The sequence below is a fragment of the Arabidopsis lyrata genome (genome assembly GCF_000004255.2).
Source record: "Arabidopsis lyrata subsp. lyrata unplaced genomic scaffold ARALYscaffold_7, whole genome shotgun sequence".
Classification (NCBI taxonomy): Eukaryota; Viridiplantae; Streptophyta; class Magnoliopsida; order Brassicales; family Brassicaceae; genus Arabidopsis; species Arabidopsis lyrata.
In genome coordinates, this window is record NW_003302549.1 from 22752098 (window position 1) to 22774750 (window position 22653).

Consider the following 22653-nt stretch of genomic DNA (forward strand, 5'->3'; position numbering starts at 1 on the left):
TAAAAGCTTTCAATTTAATTTGCTGAAAAAAAAAACACAATTTAATGTGTCTCTTAACATTCTTGATTATCCCTTCTATTTAATGTGTTTAATTAATGAGTTATTTTGTATTAAAATTTTCCTTAATAAGCGTGCTTTTAGCCCAAAAATTCTATATTTTGGAACAGAGGGTGTATTAGAGAAGGAGAATATTTTTTCCTACCAAACAAAAAGAAGGAGAATGACTTTCATAATAATTTTATAACTTAAAAAAAATAATTGTCATAATCACGATGAGAGTGTGTGTTTTATTTTTCATTCGTATTATTGATGTTATACCTTCTGACTTTGACTCACAAGTTAATAAAGTTACCTAAGGCATTTCTCATCAAACACAAAAGCAATGTTTGTGTTAAAAAAAAAAACAAAAAAAAAATGTATTATTTTGTTAGGTGCGGTTTTTGATAAAACCGCTGGGTAAAGCCTTCTTTTTATTTCTAACAGCGGTCCACTGTATTACCCGTTGGACAAAACCGCAAATTCCTCCTTTTTTTTTTTTTTAAAACGCAAATCTGTCAGAAAAAGTGTGATTGGTGAGTACACTGCGTTTTTTTTGGAAAAAATTAGAAAAACGCCTTTTTTGTGTTCACCATTCGGACCCTTAATGAGGCACGAAACTTGAAAGAAAATTCAAACTATGGGATTCTTTTGTATGAATAATGTAAAATTAAAACTCCGTTTATTTGTTCAGTTAGTCAACTTAACGATGTGACTTATTTGGTAAACTCAACAAAAGTTAGCGATTAAAATAGAAAATCAACAAAAAAATTGATGACTAAAATGAAAAATCAATAAAAATTAGCAAATTGTTATAAACCATATGGATAGACTCCATAACCGGCCCATGGCCCATTAGGGTTTTACCTTATTCTCTGTATCCTGCTATTATCTTTGTATATATATCCCTTATACTATTAATGAAAGACACAGTTCACAACACGTTATCAGCACGATAGTCTCTCACCCTGAAAAATTAAAAATCCCGAAACCCTAAATCTCTCTCACAAAACCCAAAACCAAAACCCTAGCCGTCTCTGCAAACAAAATTCTAAACTCTATCGAGATAAGTTTTCTGTTCATATTTGTTTCTGCACGAATTTTGCACGGATTATCTGTTATCAATCCTGTCTACATTTCTGCACGAACTTTGCACAGATGATCTGTTATCTATTATGTCTGTAGTTTTGTACGAATTTTGCACGGATTATATGTTATCAATTTTGTCTGTATTTCTGCACGAATTTTGCACATATTATCTATTGTCAATTCTGTCTGTAGTTTTGCACGGATTATATGTTATCAATTTTGTCTTATTTTCTGCACGAATTTTGCACAGATTATCTGTTGTCAATTATGTTTGTAGATTTGCACAAATTTTGCATGGATTATTTATTATCAATCATGTCTATATTTTTGTACGATTTATGCACGGATTATATGTTATTGATTCTGAACTGTTTTATGCAGTATATTACAGAAACCCTATTTTTTTTTTCTTTTTACTAATGTAATAGCCATGTTTCCATGAGCAAAATTTTGAGTTTCTCAGGAATCAGGATTATATATATTGAGATTTTGTAGGAGGTCCCAACCAGCTAAGAGACATAACTGTTTCCAATCTCCGTATCAGATCTCGGGTCTCTGTTTCAGTTCTCCAATTAAGATAAGTGCTATTTACTTATTTTGCTTTATATACATGATCCAATTAAAGTTTGATAAGATAAAATTTGCATGAAAATTGGCACATATGATTTGATTTATGATTTTTGTTTAGAGAATTACTTGAGAAGTTAGTGAATGGAAAGATGTTTAATGGCATGATAGATTAAATGTTTTAATATAAACCCTAGGTTAAACCGAAAGTAAACCGAAATCCTAAATCCTAGGTTAAACCGGTTTAATAAACCCTTAATCACGGTTTAAGATCAACTTTCCCATAAATAGAAAGTTCCATATATGGAAAGTTTCCAGAAATAGAAAGTTTCGTAAAATAGCAAGTTTCCCAAAATGGAAAGTTACCAAAATAGGAAACCCCTTCATAAGGAAATATTCCAAAACCCTAAAGTACACGTTTGTTTAGGATTTCTTTCTAGATGAGAAATAGAAAGTTTCCATATAAGGAAAGTTTCCATAAATAGAAAGTTCCATACATAAAACCGAAACCCTAGCAAAAACCCTAGTACTATAAATCGCGGATGCTAAAACCCTAAAACTTAACCGCGAAATCCTAATATCCTAATCTAGTATGATCCGATTGTTTGGTTGCTGCATACTAGATCAATCTTCTAGGGTTGATTTCATCCATATATATATAACATGATTGTTTAGAAAACACTTGCTGAAGACAAGCATGGCTCTGTCTTAAATACCGCATGACTTGGTCTAACCGATTACATGAGTTCTCATTTAACTCTATATATTATAGATATCAGAAATCAACTATTATGAATACACGGCCCTCAATGCCTCTGGTGACAATTATTTAAAATGGGCTTTGGACACTGAGATTGTCCTAAAGGAAAAAGGGCTTGGTGAATCTATTGTAGAAGCAAACAATGTCACTAGAAGAGAAAGATATAAGGCGATAACTAACATACGCCATCACCTCAATGAGAGTCTTAAAATCAGTACCTCACTATTAAGAATCCTCTGGACCTCAGGACAGAGTTGAAAAAAAAAAAAAAAAAAAAAAAAATCAATATAACCACCAAAGAACGGTGCTATTACCCAAAAGCCCGATTCGATCGAAAGAATCTCAGATTTCAGGAATTCAAACCCATGAATGAGTATAACTCAGCACTATTTAAAATAGTGTCAATACTGAGATTCCGTGGTGAGGAAGTTACTGAGAATGACTTGCTAGAGAAAGCATTCTCGACCTTTCACACAAACAATATATTGCCTCAGCAACAATATCGTGAAAAAGGTTTTTACCACATATGCAAGTCTAAACTCTTGTTTTGCTACTTGCTGAGCAAAACAATGAGTTATAAATAGTGAAATGAGACCTCATGGTCCTACCCCATTATCAGAAGCCCATTGGGTTGAAGAGCCTAAAGAGCCTAAAGAGACTAAAGAGTCTAACCACGTCCAAAGAGATAAGTATCATGGCCACAGTCATGGTAAATAGAATGGACGTGGTAGAAGTGGCAATTATAATTTATATGATCAAGGAAACCATTCATATGGTTAAGGCCGCCGACCCGACTTTGGTCGTAATCGAGGTAGAGGCCGCGGTATACCCAAACCACAACACTCAAATAAACTTGTTTGCCACTGATGAGGAATGGGGAAACCATTGGACTAAGACGTGCATGACACCTAAGCATCTCGTTGATCTCTATCAAGAGAGTTTGAAAAGAATCTAGAAGCTCATTTAGTTCATCATTATGAGAATTTAATAAACGAAATATCTAAAGACATGGTTCATTAGCCAAATTGCGGGTATAGCTAAATTTAGTGAAGGCTAAGGGCAGGCCCATGGCAGGCCCAAGGGCACGCATCCTCAGATGCTTCATATTCACCCAGCTCAAAGGGGCTTGTTGAGTTTCAAAGAAATGTGTTTGAATGGTTTCCACATTGAAACTAAGTGTGAAGGGAACAAAGGATTCCCATATATTACTAAGAACATCCAAGACCATGAGAAGGTCTTAGAGACTATACCCGCTTCATAGATCTTTACTATGCCAAGGTCAATATGATCAAGGCTAATAAAGTAAACAAAAGGGTTTACTGAGAGATTCACTAATGGCATGACCGGCTTGGCTAGCCCGGTTCGAATATGATGCGTAAATTAATTCAAAGTTCTAAAGGGCACACCCTTAAAGAAAAACGAGTTTTCCCTAAGCACCACACGTGCATAGCCTGTTCACAAGGGAAGCTTATCACTCGACCTTCACCAGTCAAAGTGTCTAAAGAGACCTTACATTTTCTGGAACGAATTCAAGGAGACATATGTGGTCCGATCCATCCACCTTGTGGAACATTTCGGTACTTCATGGTTTTAATCGATGCATCGACCCGCTGGTCGCATGTTTGCCTATTGTCTTCTAGGAACCAAGCGTTTGTTAGGTTATTGGCCCAAATCATCAGATTGCGAGCCCATTTTCCAGATTTTCCTCTTAAGACCATACGTTTAGATAATGCTGGTGAATTCACTTCCCAAGCATTTAATGACTATTGTATGGCCATGGGGGTAAGTGTGAAACATCCTGTGGCACATGTCCATACACAGAACGGATTAGCTGAATCCCTCATTAAACGAATTCAACTAATTGCTCGACAATTACTCATGAGGTCGCAGCTTCCGGTCTCAGCTTGGGGACATGTAGTTTTACACGCTGCTGAACTAATACGCATTCGGCCATCTAGTGAGCATATATATTCCCCATCCCAATTGCTAACGGGTCGTGAGCCAGACGTTTTCCATCTAAAGACATTTGGGTGTGTCACCTATTTATCCATAGCACCACCACAAGGTAGCAACTGAAATGAATGAGGATCAGGAGCCCACGTCTATACTAGAGTGCACTCAAAGACCTGATTGATTAAAATGGTACAAGACCATAAAACGTGGAGCTAAGAATCATTAAGAAGAAGAATGTGTTTGGTCCAATACAAAGGACACCATTCAATGTAAAGCCAGTGGGACAAATGAGTCTTTGTGATAGTGTGAAATAAACATAGTGAAAGCGTGATATATCAGACACGGCTTGTCGCACAAGGATTCACACAAAGACCAGAAATAGAGGAGATATACTCCCCTGTGGTGGATGCTAAGACATTTAAATCCATGCTAAGTCTGGCTATATAAAAGAGAAAGATTTGCGGCTAATGGATGTAATGCCTGCATATTTATATAAGTCCACTGGATAATATATGAGATTACCAGAGGGTATTGAGCTCAAAGATAAGAAAGATTCTCGAGAACAGCACTGCATAAGGCTGGACAAATCCTTATATGGACTGAAACAAAGCGGACGTATGTGGTATAACCGGTTAAGCGAATATCTCATCAGAGAAGGCTATAAAAACGATCTGATCAGTCCATGTATTTTTATCAAGAGGTTTGCAAACAAAGGATTTGTAATCATAGCAGTGTATATGAATGATTTAAACCTCTGGGTAATCGACCAAACAGTTGAGTATATCTAAAGAAAGAATCTGAAATGAAAGACCTAGGCAATAATTAAGTTCTGTTTGGGATTACAACTTGAGTACGTGAATAATGGAATCCTTGTGCATCAAATGGCATACACTGAAAGAGTACTCAAGGAGATTTAATAAGGACCAGGCCCGCCCATTGACCAGGCCCAATGGTGGTGAGAAGCCTCAGATTGGATAGTGATCCATTCAGTCCGGAAATGCCATACCTAAGTGCCATAGGAGTTCTAATGAATTTGGCTAGACACACTAGACCAAACATTTGTTTTGCCGTGAGTCTCCTGTCTAAATTTAGTTCATGATCAACCCAAAGGCACTGGAAAGGTTTAAAGGAAGGTTTGGTTAAATTTTAAAGTTTATTCTTCCTGAGTTGTTTACTTAGGTATATTCTATACTGATCTAACCAAGGAAGTTTCAGTTTGCTTTGGTTTAGTTTGATTTGCTGATGCAGGTTATTCATAAGATCAAATTATGGCATGGTCAATGAATAGGAACTATGTGTGGCTTGATCCCTTCCAAGGGTACGTAGGCAGCCTTCCTTAAGGCGCATCTACTACTACATCAAAGACCATCATATTTGAAGACAACACAGCATGTATTGCTCAACTCAAGGACGGCTACACTAAGAGAGACCGGACAAAGCACATTTTGCCAAAGCTCTTATTCACTCATGAATTACAGAAGGACGGTCAGGTCAAAGTTCAACAGATCCGGTCAAGTGAGAATTCAGCCGACCTATTCACCAAATCATTTCCGACTTCAACGTTCCGGAAGCTCATTCATCAGATCGGGATGCGCGGACTTAAGGATCTACAGTGATGCTCAAATCAGGGGGAGTAATGCGTGTTGTACTCTTTTTCCTTCACCATGGTTTTGTCCCACTGGGTTTTCCTGGTAAGGTTTTAATGAGGCAACATTCCCCAGCGCATTATAGAGATCCCGATTTAGTATCGGGCACGGTTATGTCTTCCAAGGGGGAGTGTTATAAACCATATGGATGGACTCCATAACCGGCCCATGGCCCATTAGGGTTTTACCTTATTCTCCGTATCCTGCTATTATCCTTGTATATATATCCCTTATACTATTAATGAAAGACACAGTTCACAACACAAATTATTTTATCCTAAGTAAAGTTAGGGAATTAGTTTTTGGTATTTTTTAGACAGTTTAGGATTTTTTCTTTTACAATTTTCCCAAATTCAATTGGAGTATTCACCCAAATGTATAGAACGTTTTGGGTAAAAGGATCGTATGATCTATGAAAATCTAACTAGAAAATGCCAAATATTAAGCAAGGAAGACTAACTAGATACATAATTCCCTATGGTGCTTGTATGATTCTGATAGCTCAAGTCTTTTCTATTCGTAAAAGTTTTTGCAAGATATACACTTTAAATGAGAAGCGGGTGATGAAGATCACATGCAATTGAAGACCAATAAATGATAAAGATTGAATCATAAAAAGAAACTCAATAAATTGTGTTAAATTTGTTATCCAAATTCTTACAAACAAAGTCACAAATCTTTTTTAAGAAAATAAAGAAGACCAAATCTTGAAATTCAATTGAATTATGATCAAATTCTGTAAAAAATACATCAGACTAACCTGAGTGTTGACTTTTGACCAAATTCACTAAAAAGTAAAAACACATAAGTCCAAATTAATAGATTCATGTACACTCTGACTAAAAGTCTAAAACTGCTAATCGAGCAACGTCGGGTGAAAAAAGGAAAGAAAACTTATAACAGTTTTCGCATCATACATACTAGAGGGCTAAGTTATAATTGAAAGATGGTCTCTTCCTTTCCTCTCGTATCAGAGAAAACATCCAGGCTAATAATTTAGTTTAAAAACTGAGTAGTTTAATGGGAAAAATTAATGGTAAGAATTTGAAAGCTTCGAATTTCATTTAAATCGGTTTTGGTGTGTGAGCTCTATGGAGATTCGACCAATGATCTAAAAACACACATGACATATTGTATCTTGTGAATTTCCTCAGTTTCTGTAAAAATTTGAAGTGAAGACATCACAACACGGCCACAAGGCCTCCTCAACTCCTTGATAGAAGATCCAACTTGACTTTTATTGACTTAGTCTCGGACTTGACACATTCCGCCGTCACAACCATCACCAATTCCGGTTATGTTCAACAAGTGACTTGAATTTAAATCAAAAATTGAATTTAAATAGAATATTAGTTTTAAAAATATTTAATATTTTGGTCTTTTATTTTAGTTATTAAGATATTAATATTTTTAATAAAAATAACTAATATAAAATGAAACATAAATGAGTTTAAATGGATACCCATTTATTTGTATGAAACCCTATTTAATAAATGGGTTTAATTGGGATAACCCATTTAACCCTATTTAACATTTTTCCCTAAATAGATTTAAATGGATTAATTTTTTTTGTACATATTCATTTAATAAATTGGGGTTCCATGCCCAAGTTAACATCACTAGACAAGTCTATCACATTATTTTCCCGCTTCACTAGACCAATATAACGAAAAGCTATATTTTTGACTTTATCTTCCAATTGACTATCTTCTTTCTTCTGCAGAATCAATCATGGCACTGGCTCCACTTGCAACACTTTCCACAACAGAAGAGCTTCTCCTGTCAATTGCTAAAACTCACAAACCAATCTAAGGTAAATCTATCGATACAAAATTTGTAGACCTTAAACGTGTGTACAGTTTCTAAAGAAGTTTTTGGATTATTTTGATATAACTTACACATGAAAGATTATGAGAGACTGAGAGTATATGAAATTTGAACTAACTGAAATTTGATTTCGAGGAATATCGTAAGGGGACGGGTTCTAACTAAAAGCAAGAAAGTCGACTCTCACTCGATTCCAAATTACTTGTCTATATTTTGAGGCGGAATATAGTAAGGGGACGGGTTTCTGGTACTCCTCCAAATCAGGGGGAAACCAGTCAGCCTGGAATATACGATTTCATCGAAATCCCTGATGACAACGTAGTTAGAATACAAGCCTGGAAAGGAGGTAGCAGAGACAGCGAAAGGTTCAGACTTTGAGAGGAAAATGCAGAGATCTCCAATGTCTTGGGTGTAAACAGCGCTTCCGTATTCATTCACCATGAACACCATTAAAGCTTCTGTCTTCAATTTGGCTATACCATTGATGGTCTCCGCATCAGTCTTCCTGTACTGCTTAACCAAGAAAGTCTCACCTGCTGGTGACTCCACCAAGTGTTGGCTCCTGTAGCATGAACGCAAAAGCTCTCGTTTGATCTTGGTCAGCTCGGGAAGGTTTTGAAAATGCAACTCCTGGAACTTGGGTGTGTGGTGGTTGAGATCCCATGATCCAATGAGGTGCCCACCAGATCCGGGAATGCGAAACATGCCCTTGGAAAACATGACTCGGGAGGAGGAGAAACATGGGTTTTCGATTCTCACGTTGGTCCACTGGGAGTTGCTTTGAGCGGGTCTGCAAAAGCTGAGTTGAGGTCCCAAGAACTTGACAGCCACAACACAGTCTTCATCCTCGGGAGAAGATGAGGACATTGACACGTTTGTTATGATGTCGGTTTGGCAACCATGCAGAGTTACAAGAGGAGGCAGCGGGATGCGTTTCGGGTTTACATCTGATGCAACCGGGTTTAGATCATCTTGGAGACGCAGAATCCCGTCGTCCTTCGTCAAAGTAGCCACCCAGCCATGAGATGCCCCGATGGTACTAATAGAGAGTTGTGCACTTCAAGATAGTTCACCATAGGTGTCTATAACAAAGAAATTTTTAGTAAACAATAATAATAAATTATATGAACTAAGAATGGGTGAAACCAAAACCTTACCTCACATGACATGTATTCATTTTCTGTGATACCATCGATTTCAATAGTAGCACCATACCATGTAAAAACCTGAAAAAAATGAGTAAACTTTTATGTATCAATGGGATATTATCATCATCTATAAAACAGAACAATATTCAGCTGATTCAACACACAAGGCCATAAGATGATACATACAGAAACTTAAGAACCCACTTCAACTATAAAGCATCAAGAGTATAACTTTAAACTCAGATCTTTAATCTAACCCACAAGGCCTCACCAGCTGGCGACTCCACCAAGTGTTGGCTCGTAAAACACAAATCTAGAAGCTCTCGTTGGGTCTTGGTCAGCTCGGGAAGGTTTTGAAAATGCAACTCCTGAAACTTGGGTGTGTGGTGGTTGAGATCCCATGATCCAATGAGGTGCCCACCAGATCCGGGAATGCGAAACATGCCCTTGGAAAACATGACTCGGGAGGAGAAGAAACAGGGGTTATCGATTCTCACGTTGGTCCACTGGGAGTTGCTTTGAGCGGGTCTGCAAAAGCTGAGTTGAGGTCCCAAAAACTTGACAGCCACAACACAGTCTTCATCCTCGGGAGAAGATGAGGACATTGACACGTTTGTTATGATGTCGGTTTGGCAACCATGCAGAGTTACAAGAGGAGGCAGCGGGATGCGTTTCGGGTTTACATCTGATGCAACCGGGTTTAGATCATCTTGGAGACGCAGAATCCCGTCGTCCTTCGTCAAAGTAGCCACCCAGCCATGAGATGCCCCTATCGTTACCATTCCATCACTTCCTCTTATCAACTCCAAAGGCACCTTCTTATCCGAAAAAGTGAAGCAACTATCAGTATCAGAACCATTCTTCGTCATCAAACTCATAGTCACGAGTTTCCCTAGACCCTCTCCACAAGGATCAGCGCTTAGGATGGAACAAGGAGGGGTTTGCAGCATGGAAGATGAGAACCCATTAGAGAGAAGAAGAAGAGAGAATCTTCTCGCTGACCCAAGGCGGAGCCGGCTCAGAAGCATAGACATCATGAACCGAAATTGTTAATCGAAAAGATAGATTTTAAGGGAGATGGAGAGAGAGAGAGGAAAAAACCCTAATTGAAGAATTGGTAATAAGGCCTTGATCACCAAGTTCTTGTCAGATATTTCATTTGTGGGGTTTAGGGTTTAGGATATTGAGAAAAGGAAAAATATATTTTTATTCGTAATTTGGGTCGTTCAGACAAGTATGCGACAAAAATTTCAGACATCGGTTAAATTTTTCGATTTAACAAAAGCTAATCGGTTTACATAATTGAAATGGTTGTAATACTGGAGTTTCTTTTTCTCTGGTTTCTTGAGCCCTACAGTCAGCAATTCCAGGGAGTTCTCGTCTAAGATCATTTTTTCTCAAATTATTTTCATATTTTGTATTGGTTTTGCTTAAACAAAAAAAAATGTGTAGTAAACAACAGCAAACGGATAGAGGTGTTTATTTAGGCTCTGTCCATTTCGGACAATGGTGGATTAACTTAGAAATTACTTTTCGTGGTAAAAATTACGATTTCTCAAAGCTTAAATGTTCTATTAAATAAGTTACTTAAAAATAGTTTGATAATTAAATTAGTTATAAATATAATTTTTATCATAAAAAGAGTACTATTATTAACATAAATGACTATCTCTTTAGTCATTTTGTTACTAGGTCTTGGTGCATCTGGATACAAAATCAAACACATAAATGAACAAAGTTGTATCTAAATACAAAATCTAGTTGTGTAAATGAAAAAAAAAAAAGCTTCTAAATGGTAGTAGCTTCCACGCACCAAACAAGGTTGAATTCAGTGTCATATATATTTCGCATGGTAGAGTACTTGCTTGGTTTTGCGGATTAGATACTAGTAACACCTTATATTAACCCTCTTTCTGAAAGAGTGGCTTTCATAGCTTCCAGAGAGTCCTCCATTTCATCACAAACCTTGTAAGGATTTTGTATGACCGTAGGATCGATCCCTATCGAAATTACCATCTTTTCCGCATAACTTAGGAAATGTATTGTTAACGCCTATAAAAAAGACATAATATAATATGTGAAGATAAAAGAGAAGAATGTTATTAATGAGTAGTTAGTAGTTTTTTTTTTCACATTCATCTTGGTGTATATATACGTACATGAGCATGTCCATAGACACTTGGAGCGATGTAAGCAATGGGGTGGCCAAGGAAATTGATTTCTTCCATGGGACCAATCATGTTTGAAATGAATGTGGTCGTGTTCGAAATATGTCGTTTTGGTAATATTGCACCTACCTACAATGACAAGAGTCTTATTTTTAAGTTCCTCAGCGTGAAAATAACAACAATCTTGAGCTCACTTGATCAAATCATATACCTTAGCACTGAATGTATTGAAGATAAATTCTGTAGTTGAATATGCCAAAGGAGCTTGAAGTGAGTGTTTTTTTCGATCCATAGCTGATTTTGCCTTTGATAGATACAACAATGGATCAGTCTCTAAACCGATCGCGATCGGGAAATTAATAAAGCTAAAGTAGTTCCCCCATCTGCATTTCGAATTCGTGGCCATCATCTCTGCCAATGGCTTCATACATGTTGTTGCCTTGTGTCAACATTAATGTTTTTCCTTCTATATATTAGACAAAGGGTTGGTTAATTAAATCTAGCTAGTAGTGTAGATTTCTAACCTGGATTCCAGTGTCTGACCTTAGGTTTACAAAAACACCTGCCGTAAGTCGTATTTTACCAGGAAAACTGCTAAGATAGCGCGAGAGAGCGGCTTGTGTAACTCCAAGTAGAACATCATTGATAGTCTAGCAACAAACACAAGAAGACGCAAATGAAAGAGAAACCCTCAGAAAACTAGTTATTGATTAGCTTCAAGAAATCAACCCAAAACGTAGTAGATACCATGTTCATAACTTCCTTTATAAGTTTTATGTCATCTAACGAAACAATCCGGTGACAAAATCTCTTCTGATTATTCTCTACACCCACATCACCTTTCAGAGGCGTCTTTGTATCCTTCAAGAACAAAGTTGTCCCCAAGAGAAGCAAACTATCCACGAAAGTATTGCAAATCAATCTCACTAACGAAAAAACCGCAAGTACCCATCTTAAGAACCATGGGACTTTATCTTTATCCTCCCTTTTACGCTGTTTAAGTACATGACTAGTAGGAAATATGTCTCGGTGTGATGTTTTCTGAGTACAAGCTATTAGAAGAGACATGAGAGATGTTCCATCTCCCAATGAATGGTGAGATCTTATTACACAAACCGCTTCGGCATCAATCGTTTTGATGTTGAGGATGTGCATGTCCCACAAAGGTCTTGATTTATCGAGAGGAAGCATCGTAAGACGTGAAACATAGTCTTCAACATAACCTTCTCCATCTTCTCCGATCTTGTTCTGGTCTATATCTGGTACAAATACATGGTTTTCTACATTGACTTGAGTCTTAATCCAACATGCACCATCATCAGACTACGAAATTTGAGATCAAAAAACACTAATTAAGTCATACATTATTAGAGATTAATTCAACAGTAAGTCAATATGTGTTCTTACCAATTTGCTAGAGAAACGAGGATGCTTGGAAACATTAAGCTTCAAGGCACGTAGAATGACATCAGCATTGATCTTGGTTTTGCAACCGATCATGGTGATGATGCAACAGTTGTTGCCCGGCGATTGGAACACACGAGCCATAGGGCTGAGCGGTTCTTCGTTTTCGTCCTCCACACTCATACTGTCTCTCTTTCCTCTTCTCCTTGCATACGCCACTTTCTTTCCTGTCACGTTCTGTTACACACTGACACGTTATATGTAACGTAAGGTAATACAATAATATTGATACAAATGTTGTAATCTTGTGTGTCAGGCTTTACACGATTAGTTCTCTACTTTTTTACGCATTCACATACAGTATATTGAAAAGAAAGCAACTTTAAAAATAACTTAAAATCGATAGATTTATTAAGATTTAGTGGTAAAAATGTTCTGCCTTTACCATATCTATGTGGAAAGTCTTATGCTTCTCTTTATATTTTTCAGTCTCTCTTCATTGTTTGATACATATTCTAAATCAGCTCTCAAAATTCTATCTAAATTCATTGTTGTTTCCCGATAATCGTTCTTCTCACCCGTGATGCAGCCAATGTTACTCTCGTTGTGCGCCTCCTTTGTTCTGAAGATATGTGACACTTTTCATATGTAATGTTCTCTTGATTGTTGGTTCACTTCACATTCTTTGTCTCAATAGAAGTATTTTAAATATATGCTTCTGTTTTCTGTACAAACATGTTCATCTACTATACATTTTTGCAACAGTTTTAGGGGTCCCTAATCGGGTCAAAATTTTGTTTAATTTTGACCCGAAAATCTATTAAATTTGACCCGGAATTAAGACTCTCGGATCTTACCTTATTTGAGATTTTGACCCGAATTTTCTCAATCGGAACCTTTCTTAATTGACACTCCCTACATTCAAGGCAAAACGCATTTAGTTTCTCATAATTGAAATATATGGAAAATATATATAGTTATAAATCGTTTCCTAAATAGGTGCTAATGAATTAAGTACAAAACATTTTTCTTTCCTAAATAAAATGTGAATATTTTTAAACCATAATAATATGAATCTCGCCTAATTAATAATCAAATCTTTCAAAAACCTTATCTCCTCTTAAATCCTAACTATAACCTGCGACTCAATATCATTATCTCCTTTAAATCCGTGTATCATTCCATAGATGAGTGTATCATTCATTTAGATATCTTCTCAAGAATATATTTTCATTAACGTTTATGATATTTTAACTTTCTTCCCAAGATTTTCGAAACTACTTGAGCCAAAAACCCTACCCTCCTTCTACACTATATATATCAACGTCATTTTCATCTACCATTCATCCAACAATTACATCTATTCACAGCAAACGTCTCATTCATCTCCATTTGATAACTCATCACACAATTACCTCTTTTCATCAATCTTTGATCACTTGCAAACTTTGAAATGGCTGCTTCCTTTGCTTTCCTTCGTGATGTCAATAAGTAAAAGACAGCTTGGAAATTTCAAGTGATAGTTCTTCATACCTGGAAAACATGGATCTAGCTGATATCAAAGTAAGCTATTTAAATAAATTCTTCAAAAACGATTTTTGTATAGCATTGATTTGTATCATTTTTAAAATGAGAATATTTATCTTCCTAAGAAATTCTTACCAACCTGATATATTCTTTGAAGGGAACAAAGAAGACCATCAAATGAGTCTTTGAGATGACTGAGGTAAAGTTATTCCTAAACCAATGATAATTTTAAATAAAAAATATGTATTTTTCTGTTTACTGGACTATTTTAAGGTATTTAACTAACTCAATAATTTGTTAATTGAATTTCATTTAGTATAAAGCTACTATAACTTATTACTAACCTTTATATATGAAAAAACAGATTTTACATGGAATCAAAGAGGAAGAATGTTTTCAAAGAAGGCAAAGAACAATCAAGAGTCAAAGTACAACATTTCTTTCAAATAAGATGGAAAGAGATTCACATTTGAAACTCCTCTTTCGTTTTCTAAAAGGTCCAACATGTGATGAAGATTGAAGAACTTACAAAGTTGGTCTACGAGACATACAATGATGCATGTTCGGCAAAAAATTTATTAGACGAATGATATGGTATATCTTATTTTTTTAAAAATTCTAAAATCTTATGTTAGTTTTCCATTTTCAATTATTTGTATTTTCTTAATTATGTTATCAAATTATTAAATTTCCGAAAACAAGACGCTTTAACTGTGAGCCAGTAATTTAAACTAAATCGCATTTGATCTAAGACATGAGTTAACTCCTTATAATCAAAGACTCAAAATCATAACAATATGTATTAGCTACCTGCTAAGGCTAGAGACCGATAAGCCGCGATCTAAAGCTTCTTTACATATATGTGATCCCACAAAACCATTTCCACCCCGGACAAGCAGCTGATAAAAGAACGAAATATAAGTTCCAAGATCATGAACATCATTGCAATATCTTTACAAATAATCACTATGTAAGATTCCTCAAAATGCATACCTTCTCAGTTGGAGTTGGAGGCACATGTACAGAATCAACTTCTTCCACATTGAAGGGCTCATCAATTTTGTTAGAGTCTGTCGACAGATACCTCCCGCCACCAGAGACAGAAAACAAACCTAATGATAGTAAATTAACAAATTTACTATCATAAGAGTATGATAGTAAATTAACAAATTTAGCACACATAAAACACATGATTTAACACTTATATCAACCACATTATAATGCCTTATGCTAACTAATAATATATGATAACCACAAAAACCTATATTCATTTTCAAAAAAATACATGTACTTTTTGAAAGGTATGATATAAAAATCCAAACAAATACCTACACCTGCGGTGTACTGCGGGTTCAATTTTTGATTTAAGTCCGATCCTTTTTATTTTTTATAACACATTAAAATACACATATACAACAATATATGAACAATTAAACAGAAATTTATAAACAAGAAAATATAAAAAAAATATATGAACCCGCGGTGTACCGCGGGTCAATCTCTAGTTTTCTCTATATAACTACAAAAAGAAAACACCAAGCTAAGACATTTACAACAAGAGTACCAATGTTGTGTAGTCGTTTAGACAATGATGAAGACGGCGGAAAACGATCAGGCTGTTGTGAAGGAGGAAAGGACGTTGTGTTTTCAAGAGAGCAATGGAAGTTACAGCGGCTCGAGGGAACGATTCTGTAAACACCAGTGCTTGCAAGTAAGTAGACGTCTTTATTGTTGTCTTGTCCAAAGGAGAATACAAAGCCAATTGGTGGAGATGAGGAAGAGGAAGGTTCTGTTTCAGCTGAGCAAGGGATTGGCGAATCCGAAGCGCATTGTAACGGGATTTGAGAGCTCGTAAAGTTTCCACTACCAACTGGAGTTTCAGCTCCACCCCAAATAATTCCGGCGTATAAGTCTGCAAAGAGATACCTAAAACACACTAAAAATAATCACAAACAGAGGAATTGTTCTTGATTCACAATACTGGTGTGGTAAATAAGAAGAACAAGGGGAATGAGCAAGAACATACGTTCCATACAAGCATGGATCAGTGGAGGAACGGTAAAAGTATCCGCCAGTTATTGATGCTGATCCTTCTTGTTGGTTTATGTCTGAATGATTGTACCACATTACCGGGAAGATCGGATTTGCAATCTTTGTTGTTGAGTTGCTGTTTTTAGAAGAAGTCGAGGGATTAAATGGCAAAGTTCCCTCGTAGTAATGCCAACCATAGTTTCCTCCCTTAGTGATCATATCAACTTCTTCATATTTGTCCTGCAAACTCAACATAGAAGGAAATGTTCATTGCCTCGTTTGACGAGAGAGTCATAGATCAAAAATGTTGGTCTCAGGTTTGGTATACCTCGCCAACATCTGCGCAAAAGAAATAAGACGGCCTCTCTGAATCAAAACTGCACCGCCATGGATTTCTTACTCCCATGGCCCATATTTCAGGCAACAGATTCTTATCTTGCGAAAACGGATTGTCCTTTGGTATAGAATAGTTCCCCCATAGCTGAAACTCATTCATCATTTTTGCATCTGAAAACCGATAAGGAAAAAGAACCAAAATCAAATCCCATGTTCATTGTGAAGTATGCTTCAGCTGTATAGAAAATACATATTACCAAGAACATTATTAACATCAAGTCTCATGATCTTCCCGAGCAGTGATTTCTTGTTCTGTGCAAAGTTGTGTGGATCTCCTTTACTTCCCCCATCTCCCATCATGAAATACAAGTACCCATCTTTTGGTCCGAACAAGATCTGTCCACCATGATGCGATGTATAAGGAAGACCCATTGTAAAGATTCTTCTTACCTCCACCGGTCTAACATAAGTCCCTGAAACATATCAATAACATCTCAGCAACATCCAATATATAAGGGAAAATATAAACAAAGGTGAGATTGTTGAATACCATTGGTGAAGAATTCTGATATGACACTGTGGTATTGACATGGGGTTGCTCCATTATCAGAATCTAGCTTTGCAGGGTCACAGTCAATATCTGAGTTGCACGCGCATTTTCCAGAACATTCTGGCCACTTAACTCTATCGCAGTTGAAAGAAGCAAAGAATCTACCGTTTTTCAAAAATTCGGGATGGAAAGCTATTCCTAAGAGACCAAGCTCAGCATCAAAGTGCACTTCTTCAGTAAGATCAAGAAACAGGTTAGTTTCGTCTATTTTCAAAAGTTCTCCAGATCCTTGAGCTGGAACTGTCGCCAAGTATATCTTCCCGGGTTGATCAGACAGAAAGACGCGATTAGAACCATCAGGATGAGGTTCCATGTTAAGATAAGACCCATTTCCAAGCTTCTCGAGGCATATGCCTGAAGGAGATGGACCAGTAACTTTTGAAATGTTAAATGAAACTGCTTGGCCGTTAAAGCACACAGAGGATTCATCTGAAGCTCCACCAAAAATTTTGCAGAAGTCATTGCTTGATTTCCATATTTCAGATATTGTGGAAGTGATGTTGCCTCCATCTCCAGCTTGAGAAGCAAAAGGAGTGTTGGTTACAGAGAGATTCTGGCATTCATTCCAAAATGTGGCACAAAAATCAATGTCTGCCAGCGATTGTGTTGATTTACTAGAAGAAACTGTAGAGTTGCAGAGCACAGGAACTTGTCTAGATTCTGATTCAACACGGAAAAGTTCTGCTGCGAAAGGATCACACTTCTGCAACCACAACATCCAAGTAATCTAGTCACATAATGTTGCACCATAAAATGCTTAAAACACATATATGTTTTTGTTTTGTATAACGGCCTTACTGAGCAAAGTAATGATTTGAGAAGCGGAGAACATCTGCCAGATACGTTAACCGCTTTAAACTCTCTCTGCAACTTCAAGTCGTCTCGGGAGTTACAGCATACACTTCCATTGAATTGACAAAAAGCGAGCGGTTGCTTCAGATGAAACGGTGCAGCTGATGACCAAACAATTCAAAAATCAAAAAAGAAACAAGACAAACACAGAAAGTCATCAATCTAACCTGAAGAGAAAAGAAAAAATAGCCACATACTCAAATCATTACATAAAGGATGTGAAAAGGAGTTTTTGGCAAGAAACAACAGAAGGAAAGAAAGAAACATTTCTATAAAACAGAGAGAACCCATTCTTCTTCAAAAACAACGAATTGGTTGTTTGAAGTCTTCAACAATTGTTTTTAGGATCTACCAAAAGATTGAATTGAAAAAAATCTGAATAAAAGATAACTCATAGAGTTTTCCGTCTACAGATTCCACAAGAATGGAACTCTTACCAAGAAATCAAAGAGAAGACCAAAGCTCCAGACAAGAACTGATAAGAACTTTTAAATAAATGGAGACTTTTCAGTTGAATCAGCAAACAGCTAGCAGAATCTTTAATAAATCAAATATGCAAATTGGTTTAAAGCTAATAAAATAATATAGAAGATGAATTATTGGCGTCAAAGAAATCAGCTGACTTAAGAGAAGATAACACAACAAACCTTGATTTCAGACTTGTATCTTTCTCCTTACCTTCAAAACAAAACAAAAGGACAGAACATCATCCTCCATTCAATTATTTGATCCCAACAAGTGATGATGTCACCGCATTAATACTAAGAAACACAAGCAAGAAAACAAACCTCATAGTGATAAACATATTCAAGCTCTGTGCAAAAATAGCTAAGCAATCTTGGCCAAGTCCAATAGTGTAATTCCCTTTTGATTTCTCCATCATGTGTTTCCAATATAGCAAAAATGATGTCAGAAGATGATTAATGATTTATTCTTAAGGCAGAAGATGATTTAAAAACTAACAAACAAATTAAGTTCTCGCTTTAGCCTGCAATGGAACCTAAGGAAACCAATTAAGCACACATTGGTTTGTGAATCCCGGAGGAGAAACAAGTGAATCATCAAAAAACGACAACGTTTTAAGACCACGAAACGACACCGTTTTAACAAAAAACTTGCCGTTGCAGTGTTGTAGAAACGACAGCGTTTTAATCTAACAAAACGTCGCCGTGTTGTATACTGCTAACGGGCGTCGCTTTTCTAGCGAAAACGCTGTCGTTTTAATTAAAATGTTGTGAAAGAAAAATCAAACTAACTGTAGGAGCATGATGTGATGTAACCACTAACCACATGGCAAACGAGTAGAATCAGTCCCAGTTTCGACCTACATTGCATAATGCAAACATCCAAATGAGCAATAATGATAAAAGCTCTTTCCAAAGATAATGAAGTGATTTTAAAACATATAAGAAGCAAATTACCATATGGGAACTCACCAAGTGACCCAGAACTTGACGAATGAAATGAAAAGTCTTCTCGATTAGGAGAAGGTTGACCTCTTAACAAGAACAAGATTTGTAATGTAAAATCCAAAAACCTCATTCCCTAACAGCATTAACACGACCACTTCTTCGCAACCTGACCATGACCCTTACTTAATCTTGGTTGAAGAACCAACTGGAATTTTATTGACCTAGGCTCTGACTTGCTTGACACATTCCGTCATCACAACCCTCACCAATTCCGGTTATGCTCCACAAGTCTATCACATTATTTTCCAGCTTCCGCATGATAATATTTATTGATAAAAATATAATTTATTCAACATGTGGTAGTTTAAAAAACTTTTAATAAATGAAATTATAATATTTATAAATATAATGATATATAAGATTATTTTCTCTAAAAATTTTTTAGTTTATTTGTTTTAGTAGAATTTTAAATTTTGGTTACTCTAAAATTATTTAGACAAAATCCATGGATAACCCTGCAAATCAGCATACATTCGCGCGACGGGTTTGTGTTTCATAAATGCTACCTGCGAGTCGTGCGGACAGACTAACTACATGCCAAAATATATTTTGCCTATTGCAAAACAGGCTTAACGGGACAAATCAACTCGTTTTGACAGCTCTAATGGAAATATTATTTAGTCATACAACACAATGGAGTTTGGACATAGGAATAATAGAATATGTATCTTATTTGTTATATGAGAGATTGAAAAATGAAATATAATGATTAAAAAATAATTAATATTTTTCATGATTCACAAAATTTAATAAATATTTATCATCTTGTTGAATAATTCTAAAAATCATATTCAATAAATCTTTATAATTTGAAAATTAAACTTCTTTGGTAAGCTATAAGTATGAAAATACCATAATTTTGATTTAATCTAATTAAATTTGAAAATTAAACTTCTTTGGTAAGTTATAAGTATGAAAATACCATAATTTTGATTTAATCTAATTAAATTTGAAAATTAAACTTCTTTGGTAAGCTATAAGTATGAAAATACCATAATTTTGATTTTCATTATTAATTCGAATTTATATTCCAAAAATTTTTCAAAGATCCGATTTTATAATTTCGGGTCAATTTTCTGATTTTGACCCGACCCATTTACATTTGTACTTCTCTTTTAATAGTATAGAGATTTGTATAGTTTTAGGATAAATCTTTTTTTTTCTAAAAACTTTCTTTTTAAAAGTTAAACCAACGGCATACGTGGAAGCCCCCTTGGCCCATTGGTTGATCAAGGGTTGATTAATGCTTCTACACCAAGATGTCTGGGGTTCGAGTCCCAGATATTGCGATTTATTAACAAATTTGCAGATTAATTGAGGCAAGTGCAAGAGATCTCCAGCGATGTACAATTATAGCCGTTCGCTAGGATTCAACGCAGAGAAGGAAGTGTCGCCAGGTCGTGGATCATTGAAGGTATTCATCAAGATTACGAAGAAGGAAGTGTAGTCTGTCGTGAATCTAGTAAGGGTCGGAAGGAATTGTCAGTTGTAGAATCGTCTATGTAACAGTTCTCATAATTTGTAATTAATAATAAATCTAGACGACAAAAAAAAAACCAACGGCATACCAACTATTAAAGATTTACTAATAATTTTGGAAGCTCAAATAATTGTAACCAAGTATTAAATCTTTATCTTTATAAAAGCATGGAAGAAAAATACTTATTTACTAGGGTTTAGGTTAGAGACAAAATAATCTAGAACTTACTAATGGGCTTATTTGAGCTTCCAAAATTATTAGTAAACTAGATTATACCCCGCGGTGTACCGTGGGTCGATTTTTTAATTAAAGATTTTAATTTTAAGTTGTAATTCTTTTAATATGTTTATTTTGTTAAGTGTTTAAGATTATATAATTGTATTTTGATTGTTAATTTTAGGATTTCATCCGTGATATATATACCGTCTCGTATTAATATCGATCTAAACCCGTCCCACCATATAACCTCGTTCCGTGAAATTAAACATTATTTTGTTATTTATCTTTTTAATAATATTTTATTTAATATACATATAATTCAAGTCAATTTAAAAGTTTGATTATATATATATATATATATATATATATATTAAATTTTATAGAGTTCAAATATTATTAACGTAATCGATTATAATTTATTTTTTCTTGAAAAAGTGTTTTGATTAATTTAAAACAGTAACTTAAAGATAAATTAAAAAATTATGCAATAAATATTATTTTGAAATTTATTAATTTTGTTAAGTGTTTAAATTTTCTAAAATCTCGGTAATAGTTATAGAAGATTCCGATCTCATTTATTTACCCGATTTGGATACATAATTATTTAGTTAATAATTATTAATTCCATATAATGATTTCCGAGTTAATTGCGTATGACCGACGATCATGATTGAAGATTAAAAACCGGATTAAGATTTGAATGGCCACGATTAAATATAGGGGTTGTTGAGATCTTTTAAAGAAATCGAATTGAATATGGATGTAATTGTGATAAGGATTAGTTATGGTTAATATATTAGGTTAAGATTTTTGGAAACGATATTTTATGTTAATATCTGTGATTTAATTTTGTGAATCTAGATAATTAATGTCAATGACATTTGATCGTAAATAAGTTGGAACTCCGGGATTTATTTCATAAATGTCTCCGAAAATGTATATATAGATCTTTAATAGTTGGTACGCCGTTGGGTTAACTTTTTTTTTTTGCTTATAATGGGCATCCATATAACAATCCATTTATTCATAACAAATTATTAAAAAAAAAAACATTTTATATAAAGATTAACGTGAATTACCGGTAGCATAAAATGTATATTTATTTTTTCTCAAATGTATCAAATAAAGGTGAATTATGATATTTACTTTGAAAAAAAGTTAGAAACTCGTTATTTGAAAAATTATGGTTACTATTCATTATTTGACAAACTCGTTTTGCTATATTACTTATTTATAAACCAAACTCATAATTACTTATTACTTAGATAATTATTATTATTAGAAACTAGCTATTTTTTTACAAAATAAACAAGAGAGAAAATTATAATTCAATGATGCAAAGTTACCTCTCATTATTTGTGACTCACATCAATAGGATGGTGATCAGGACCTGCACCTAGATTGAAATTTATCTTTTCTTTTGATGAATCGGTATCCACTAAAAAGCAATCCAAACATATAAAGAACAAGAAAGCATCTTTATTCTTAACCTTTATAAAAGAAAAAACATATCTTACACCATAAGATA

The 22653-nt window shown here is 35.1% G+C and overlaps 3 protein-coding genes and 1 long non-coding RNA gene across 5 annotated transcripts; 1 reads left to right on the forward strand and 3 right to left on the reverse strand.

Annotated features, from left to right (window-relative positions):
- Positions 1-7852: 7852 nt before the first annotated feature.
- LOC110226283 lies at positions 7853-10278 on the reverse strand. Its single transcript, XM_021017347.1, has 2 exons — positions 9298-10278; positions 7853-8414 (listed from the first exon to the last, which is right to left on the reverse strand). The coding sequence occupies exons 1-2, from the start codon at positions 10061-10063 to the stop codon at positions 8077-8079; spliced, it is 1104 nt and encodes a 367-aa protein (XP_020873006.1). The 5' UTR covers positions 10064-10278; the 3' UTR covers positions 7853-8076.
- A 406-nt stretch (positions 10279-10684) lies between these two features.
- On the reverse strand, positions 10685-15256 carry LOC9306808 (O-acyltransferase WSD1). Its single transcript, XM_021017285.1, has 9 exons — positions 15119-15256; positions 14936-15024; positions 14014-14150; positions 12602-13513; positions 11942-12517; positions 11719-11844; positions 11406-11615; positions 11186-11323; positions 10685-11078 (listed from the first exon to the last, which is right to left on the reverse strand). The coding sequence occupies exons 4-9, from the start codon at positions 12779-12781 to the stop codon at positions 10923-10925; spliced, it is 1386 nt and encodes a 461-aa protein (XP_020872944.1). The 5' UTR covers positions 12782-13513; positions 14014-14150; positions 14936-15024; positions 15119-15256; the 3' UTR covers positions 10685-10922.
- Positions 14070-14708, forward strand: LOC110226287. Its single transcript, XR_002330358.1, has 3 exons — positions 14070-14161; positions 14283-14324; positions 14490-14708. It is a non-coding gene; the product is annotated as an uncharacterized LOC110226287 (long non-coding RNA).
- Positions 15257-15481: 225 nt separating the features above from the next.
- LOC9306810 (HIPL1 protein) lies at positions 15482-18439 on the reverse strand. Of its 2 annotated transcripts, none has more exons than XM_002870694.2 (7): positions 18152-18439; positions 17901-18055; positions 17043-17805; positions 16750-16965; positions 16485-16663; positions 16152-16396; positions 15482-16051 (listed from the first exon to the last, which is right to left on the reverse strand). In XM_002870694.2, the coding sequence occupies exons 1-7, from the start codon at positions 18243-18245 to the stop codon at positions 15637-15639; spliced, it is 2067 nt and encodes a 688-aa protein (XP_002870740.1). In that variant the 5' UTR covers positions 18246-18439; the 3' UTR covers positions 15482-15636. The 2 variants fall into 2 exon arrangements, with proteins under 2 accessions (XP_002870740.1, XP_020872921.1); XM_021017262.1 differs by having other exon boundaries at positions 15970-16061.
- Between the last annotated feature and the right edge of the window lie 4214 nt (positions 18440-22653).